General features: G+C 51.9%; 1 protein-coding gene across 1 annotated transcript; it reads left to right on the plus strand.

The window, feature by feature from the left end:
- The first annotated feature begins 5771 nt into the window (after positions 1 to 5771).
- Positions 5772 to 7769, plus strand: LOC149328514 (uncharacterized). Its single transcript, XM_089559007.1, has one exon. It carries the CDS (start codon positions 5802 to 5804, stop codon positions 7767 to 7769), a length of 1968 nt encoding a protein of 655 aa, XP_089415133.1. The 5' UTR covers positions 5772 to 5801.
- The last annotated feature ends 389 nt before the right edge of the window (positions 7770 to 8158 follow it).

An 8158-nucleotide genomic window follows, 5' to 3' on the forward strand; every position in this document is an offset into this window, starting at 1 on the left:
GTGTTATTCGCCTGTTACTTGTTGCGGGTCGTCTTGGTTTGCGCGGCGGTGGCTGGCGGCCGCCTTGAAAGGAGCTGGTCAGTTTCCTGTCGGAACTTTTTTTCCTTGGAGAGGAGAGAGAGAGAGAGAAAACTTTATTTACACAGGCATTCGTGGCGCGCCCCAGGGACACCGCACGAGGAAAACTTTATCTCAAGAGGAATTCGGGGCACGCCCCAGGGTCTCCGCACCACCCCCCTGCACTAAGGTCCATGACACTGGCAGCCCGGCCGGTGGCGATGGTCGGCACGGCCGGGTACTCCGAGCGCAGCAAGGTCTCCCAATCCTCCCAGGTCTTCAGGTTCTCTAGGTCCTGGGGGGAGGGTCCGCCGGACAGAGGGGAAGGATGTGAAGGGAAGAGGCGAAGGGTTCTGGGCTTAGGGTGGGGGAGTGGGGAAGGAGGGATGATAGTGGGCTAGAATAAGGGGTCAGGGGAGAGAGTGTGACTGTAGTCTGCGCCAGAGTGTTGCTTGTTTGTTATCTAGGGAGGAGTGAGGCGGGGGGTAGGGCTGGCGTGAAGCTCTGTAGGCGTGGTTCAGGTCGCTGAATGAGTGCATGCGCTCCTTTGTGAATCCCTGATCCGAGACCACCTGAGCGCGGTTTAAGGAACCTCGGGCTAAAAGGTTGGCGGCCTCGTTTCCGGAAGTTCCGGAGCGCCGAGGCACCCATATCAGCTCCACAAGGCGGGGGGGGGGGGGTGCATCCGGCGAGTCCAGTACGCCGAAAGCAAAGACATGGAGTCGGCCTACAGCAAAATATAGAATCGCAGTTTTAGAGTCACATAAAATGTACTGGGCTTCAGTGCGGGTGATAGCAAGTGCAATGGCGGCTTCCTCTGCAGCCTCCGAGGAGGTGTCTGGAGGGAGAGGTAGCGGTAGGAGGGCGGATAACGAGGAGTCCACCACACGTTCTGTCGCTTCATCACCCATGCAGGCAGCGTCCACCCATACGGCGTCCGGATAACAGCTGTACGCTCGATGGAGTGCCTACGCACGGGTTCTGCGGCGCAGCTCATGGTGGGACGGGTGCATATTTGTCGAGAGCGGTCGGATGAGGAGCTCCTGGTGAAAGGGTCGTGGGATGGCCAAGAGGGTTGGGTCGTTGGCCGGTATTCTGATTCCGAGCGAGTCCAGGATATACCGACCTGCGGAGTTTTGTGTGAGCCTGATGTATTGAGCCTGTCGGTGGGCCTCCACCAGTTCCCCGATCGTGTTGTGGAGGCCCAGACTTAGTAATCTCTCTTCTCGATTAGCGCGGTTTAACGTCCCAAAGCGACTCAGCCTAAGAGGGACGCCGTGGTAAAGGGGTACAGAAATTTCGATCATCTGGGGTTCTTTAACGTGCACTGTCAGCGCAAAGTACAGGGGCCTCTACAATGTAGCCTCCATCGAAACTCGACCGCCCCGGCCTGCATTGAACCCGCGTCTTTCGGGTCAGCAGCCCGCCTTAAGCAGTGAGCCACTGCGTCGGCTGTGACATTTTCTCCAGCAATGGTAATGCCCATTCACTTCTATTAACATCGATCGTCTTGTTATAGATTTTAGGACAAACTGGCGCATAGGTCTTTTTGTATTTTTTTCTCTGTGTCAAATTATTGCCGGCGTTTTCACTGCACTGTGAACAGGTATGCTATACCGTTTCACATAAAGTAAATAAATGAATGAATGAGGATTTTTTTTAGAAAAGGAGGCGCAAGTCAATTTGTTGGGGAAGTGGGTTGTTAAGGAAGGGTAAGGTAGGGGTCCATTGATAAATGAAAGGACGACATGGGCGGCCTAGTGACGCTTTAAGCTGCTTTGTAGAGGCCACTTGTGTTAGCATATGTACCAATATTTTCCCACATGCCGTTCGCTCCGGCTTTGGTCAATGCACGAAATTCCTCGTCATCGGTGGGAAAGCCATGCTTGGCGACGAGGTCGTCGCATCGCTTGCGGAATTCTGAACAATGCCAAACTAGGTTGTACAGGTAAACATGACACATACAGCCACAGTACCGGTACTTCATCACGTCTACATTGTCCCATTGATGCCAGCGAGGGCCCGTAAGCTTTTTACTGATGATGTTTGGCGTGCAGGCGGCATCGGCGATGAGACAGCAGTCTCATTACCCTTCTTTATAGAGCGAAAAAATCGAAATAGAGAGAAGCGTTAAAATACTTGCAGTTATCATCACACAGAACATGCTGGGATGCGCATATTTAATCTGTTTCAGGGGAGCTACCTCGTGTTGTTGGTATGACGGCGCGACACAGAGCTATATTACCTTTCAATATAAAGCTTCTTGCCTACAATACTCTCGTTTTTTTCATCTTTGTATTATTGTGTATTGGTGCGGGGTACCACGACACGTACAAATCTGGAAAGAATACATATACTGCAAAAAAAAAAAATGTTCGAGCACTTTTTATTGTACCGCATAATTTCCATACTTCAGAGCTATTTTCGAAAGGGAACATAATGCGCGTGTTACACATTATTTCTACGCAAAAAGTGTCATACACACTGCCCACACTTTTACACCCATTCCACAATTCCGGTATAGATTTACATACAATTTCTGTACGAACCCTGCGCAAACATTTAATTAGCAATCCTTGCTTACGGTAACAACTAAAAGAGTTATCTTGCCTTTTTTATGTTTACATTCTATGACTATGAAGTGTACGTGCATTAATTTTGAGTGTTATGCATTCTGCAAGTTTTTTTGTTGTTGTTGTTCTACCGTTGCCTGCATTGCAGGGAGGCTGCGGGCTTCAGTGAAGTCGTTTGCTTGTCAAGCGGCTTTTATCCGCAGTCTCCCCCATCACTGATGGAAATAAACAAGTTATTATTATTATTATCTGCTCGTGCCCTGTGAGAGCAGCTGAGGTAGCAAGGTAACCCGGTTGTGTAACGGCCGTAAGTCGTGCAGGCCTCCTCTGTTTGGCATGGTATAGTCTGCAGGTTAGTACAGCCAAGTTGTTGGAGATATCAGCAGTGTCGTCGGTAACGGCGGGGTATGCCAGCGGAGGAAGAAATGAGATACTCTCCCGAGCCGCGTTGTGATTGGACTGGTTCCCGTCGTCATCGCCCGTGTGTCCAGCGATCCACGCGAGGCGGATGCGCACGTTGCGTGTTGAGTGGGTTCTGATTATAGAAGTAATCTGCTGTGCAAATGTGTGAGTCGTGAATGGTTTGTGGAGCTCGCGTACAGCTTCATGTGAATCACAGAGTATTCGGATATTGCGCGACATGTAAGTTTGTAGCAGCTGATTGCCGACGGGAACGTTTTCCACCTGGAGTAGAGCGCCGTATATAGCGAGCAGAGCCCCTTCCTTTATGCACCCATCGGGTGCACGAATAGTACGGCAGCCGTTGAAATTGAGGTTCTCATGGCTGCGCCATGCCATTGATATGGCACAGTCTTTCAGGGATGCATCTAAGTATATGTCATCCTCATCTCGTTCTCCACCAGCAGCCGTGAGCCGAGCTAAGTGCGGCCGGGCCGCCGTTTGTGCTCTGGGTGAAGCCGTTGATCGTAGCGGCCGAGGTGAGTACGAAGCCATAGTCGAGCCGGCCGGCCTCCATAATCAACTGGCGCAGAGAGTCGGCGTCCCAGCGTTCCAAAGCGCGTCCTTTTTCCGTGCAAGTTCGGCTTGTTTCGTGCCGAGTTACAGTTTCCTCAATGCTTTTTTGTATAGGAAGAAGAGGCACTGGTTCCTCTAGAGCCATGATGCGCGTATGTCGTGGTAGACCTCTTATGATGCGTAACGTGGCCCTGTGCAGCCGGGCTAGGTCTCCGTGGATTTTCGTGGTCAGTTGGTACGCGGGGACGCCGTAGAGAATCTTGCCAACTGCTACCCTCATGAGCCATCGTCTGACAGGCCTCCTGCCTTGCACCGCCGTACTTGTTTGACATGCGAGCGATGCGATGCAGGGTACTCTTCCAGGTGGTCACCGCTGAGCTCGACCACACTAAGGAGGAGCATGGCTACTGCTCGCCATGCATGGAGATACAGGCGCCAGTCTCGCAGCAAGCCACACTCTCTGAAATACGCTTCGCTGCAGACTGAACACAGCGTCAGTTTCTTAAACTCCTGCAACCTTCACTTCACGCGCAAAGTAGAAAAGGGGCGAAGCATTTTTGTTTTGGGAGAAGCGCATCACTACCAACGCTAATCAAGAGATACCAATGAACCAGCTTCGCCAGTTACAGAGCAGGCGCATTCGCACACCTTCAACGTATTCTTTCGCGGACACGCTCTGCGTTCGAAGGGCCGCGATAGCAGGTGTCACAAAATTCGGCGCATTTTAGAAACAAACAAAGAAAAACCGCCGCGCGCACGGCGTCTAGCCGGCGCGAGCCCAACGGGAGAGAGAGAAAGCCCCGCCGAGCGCGTGCCTCTCTCTCCACCGCCATGGCGTGCGCCGAAGGAATAGTCATCCACGCCGAATTCTCTGGAACAGACGAGTCGGTTCTACAGCTGACGGGGGGAAAGGGCGTAGCCTTGCGTGCACTAAGACACGTCCCCCTCGCCCGTCGGCGTCGGCGCCACTCAAGAACACGCTCGAAACTTCGAGATGCGACCCGCGACCTCTGACCAATGGGGACGCGCGGCCGGTGAGAAGAGGAAAGGGAGACAGCACTGCCAATGCTGCGTGTATGTGCGCGCCTACTCGGGCGCGAACAACAAACAGACGGGAGAGCGAGCCTATAAAGAAGGACGTTCACCGCTATCAGTCAGTCCGGACCGCCGTTTAAGCTTCATCGAAGCGCGCCCGTTCGACTCCCGGGAAAACACCACTCGGCCAGCATCGGACCAACGAGGCAACGGTCGCCAGTCTGCGGGACGGCATCGTCATGGCACTCTGGTCGTCGGACTGCCGCAGTGCCCGGTGAACAAATTGTGTTTTGTTTGTTTACCTCTCTCTCTTGTGTTAGTGCACTTTAGGTGCAATATTGCCTCTGTATTGCATTCTCTCTAGTTTAACTTTGCACGTGTTGCCTTGTTCAATTAATCACTTTGTATGTGTCTGAACTAGTGATTGTGTAATCCTCTGTATCGTCTCGTTGCTATATAAACTTTGTTTTGTTTTGTGAACCTTTCGCTCCGACCCATTCTCTGGCTTGCGACCAGCGAAAGCTGGGCACCGAACGCCCAAAAACCTCTTGTCACTTGGTAGCTGGTCTCCGCTGAGTTGGCCACGCTGAGCCGAGGGCATCTCCTTCGAGTCCGAGACCGCTACCCCCACACGCTCTAAGGGTGTCTGGGAGCTTCCCACTAAAAGTGCGCGAAGTCTGGGTGACAATATATTCTGGCGTCCACGACAGGACGTTTGGTGTTTGTAAGCACAGAGAACGGAGAAAGAGTCGGAAGGAGTTTACGAATCGTAAACGAGTGTTAGCAGCAGAGCGATATTGTGAGGTGCCGCGCCGAAGCGGTTAGTGAGGTTCACCGTGGAGAGGTATTCGTTGCCTTGAGTATAGAGTTCGGTCTCCAAATATGAATTTAAAGGAGCTTGTAGAGGTCGGCACCCAGATGGGGTTGTCCGGAGCTCTACTGCGTAAATGGGTGGACCAGGAAAGGCAGAGGGCTCGGGAAGAAGCCGAAAAAGAAAGAGAGAGGGCTCGGGAAGAAGCCGAAAAAGAGAGAGAGAGAATTGAAAAGGAAAGGCAGAGGGCTCGGGAAGAAGCCGAAAAAGAGAGAGAGAGAATTGAAAAGGAAAGGCAGAAGGCCCGAGAAGAAGCCGAGAAAGAAAAAGAAAGAGAATTTGAACGCGAAATGAAGCTGCTTGCCGCGAAACTGGAACTGCAACGTGATGCGAATCAGTCAGCTGTAGTTCAGAGCACTAGAGAGGAAGGTAGCAGCTTGCGTATAGATGCCAGTAGGTTGCTTCCAAAATTTGATGAAAGAAGGGACGATCTCGACGCGTTCCTTAAGCGATTCGAAGGGATCGCAGTGAGCCAGAATTGGTCAGACAGTGAGCGCGCCACCGTTCTAAGCACGTGTCTGAGTGGCGAAGCACTAGGTGTATTCGGGCGACTGTCTCCTGAAGACGCAGCAAGTTATGGCAAGGTGAAAGCCGCTTTGCTTAAAAGATTCCGACTCACCACCGAGGGATTTCGGGACAAATTCCGGACAGGAAAGCCCACAGACGGAGAAACGGCAACCCAATATGTGGCGCGATTAAGCCACTATTTTGATAGGTGGACGGAACTGTCGGAAATCGCACAGGAATATAGTGCACTCCGCGAGCTGCTGATCAAGGAACAATTCCTGAGCAGTTGTCACCCGAACTTGGCGCTATACCTCAAGGAGAGAAGGGCCAAGACCCTCTCCGAAATGCTAGAACTTGCCGACCAATTTCTTGAAGCCCAAGGGGGAACGAATCTGACCAAAATTAAGAATGCAAATTCAGAAAGCGCTCAGAAATCCGACAGCCGCGATACTCGATCCAGCCCAAAGCCTCCACCGAAGTGCTACCTGTGCAACAAGACAGGCCACTACGCATCTATCTGCCGCAAGAGCGCCACGAACAGTAACCTTGCAGCTTGTTTTAAGTGCGGCCAGAAGGGGCACAAAGCCGCGGCTTGTTCCAACCCGGGCAAGTCCGTTCCCCAGGTATCGTGCGTGCGAGCCTCCTCAGGTGATCACCTGGAGGAAGAAGACGAAAACGGCTTTGTCGAGCTGAAAAACGGCAAGAAGGTGCCGGTTGTGAACGCGGTAGTGAACGCGCGACCCGAAGCCGGTATGCACAGGATGCCTGTCTCGGAAGGGAAAGTAGGGCCGCGAAGAATTTCAGTGCTGCGAGACACAGGAAGCAGCGCGGTCATCATAAAGCGAGGCTTGGTGCGAGATAAGGATCTCACTGGAACGAAGAGCCTTGTGCGGCTAGTAGACGGATCCTTTAAGCGCTTACCAGTAGCTAGAGTGCAGGTGCAGACTCCGTACTACAGCGGAAAACTTACTGCACTTTGCATGGAACACCCCATATACGACCTTATATTGGGTAACATCAAGGGGGCAAAATTTCCCAAGGACCCAGACGGTCGCCGCGAGGGCGAAAAATCGGAATTCTGCACGCCAGAGCGTCGCAGCGATCGACAGGGAAAAAGGCGGCGAAGGAAGCGCGAGCGAGCTAGCGCAAGAAAGGAAGAAATGAAAGAATCACCCAAGAAGGAAGAACGGCACAATGTAGCGCAGGAACGTTCCGCGCAAGAGAAGCCTTCTTCGCAAGAAACATGCGGAAACAAAGCAAACAGCTACGAGAAGCTGGAGGATAAGCCAGCAAGTGGCCGCAGCGGAGCACGAATGCCGAAGGAAGGAAGGAAAAGCCAAAGAAGGACACGTGGAAACAACGAGTCTAGAATTTCTGCTAAGCTCAGCGTAACGCAGGCTTTAGAAACGATTCTAGTGCTGTTCGGCACCTTGCTTCGGCTGTTTTCCTGCCGCACTGTCGAATTCAGGAAGGAGACCAGGAGTGTGTTCACACCGGTTCTTATCGTGAGCCTCTGCGTTATGATGCAAGTGCCTTGGAACATGTCGATTGTCTTGTTCGCATGTGCATGCCGCCCCGAAAACTTTTTGTATGCTTGGGATATGAAAGAATTTCCCAGGGCAGAAAGCCAAGAGGCAGACATTGACAGAGCGAAAGAGTCGCGTAGGAAGGAGAGCCAGGAGTGCTCCCCAATTCTAGAACAGGGCCAGCCTGTTCGGCCTGAACCCAGTAAGACGAAATTGGGAGTATAGGCGAAAGTGTGCCACATACTTGTGTGCCTACTGTATGCAATGTTGTGTTAATGCACTGCCCAAACGCAGCGTGTTTTTATGGGGATTATGAACATTGCATTGAGTTTTGTATGTGAAAACATCGTGGTATTGATGTATGCATTTTCACATGCAGTTTGTGAGCGCATGCATGTGCGCGCGAATTGTACCGCCGAAACGCGGCGTGCTTTGAAGTGTTGTGAAGTTTGGAGTGCACTCTGTCGATTGCACTGTGTTATGTATCTCAAAGCATCAAGTATTGATATATGTATTTTGGCATTCGCCACTGACTTTGTGAGCGCATGCATGTGCGCGCGAATTTTGTGTTTTGTGAATATTGTTACACAATATTCTTAAAGGAAGGGGCAGTG

The sequence above is a fragment of the Amblyomma mixtum genome, chromosome 9, assembly GCF_055824585.1.
Source record: "Amblyomma mixtum isolate Tamu chromosome 9, ASM5582458v1, whole genome shotgun sequence".
Lineage (NCBI taxonomy): Eukaryota > Metazoa > Arthropoda > Arachnida > Ixodida > Ixodidae > Amblyomma > Amblyomma mixtum.

Bases quoted from the DNA above. Each gene is read 5' to 3' on its own strand.
- LOC149328514 (XM_089559007.1), top strand. From the start codon at position 5,802: ATGAAGCTGCTTGCCGCGAAACTGGAACTGCAACGTGATGCGAATCAG.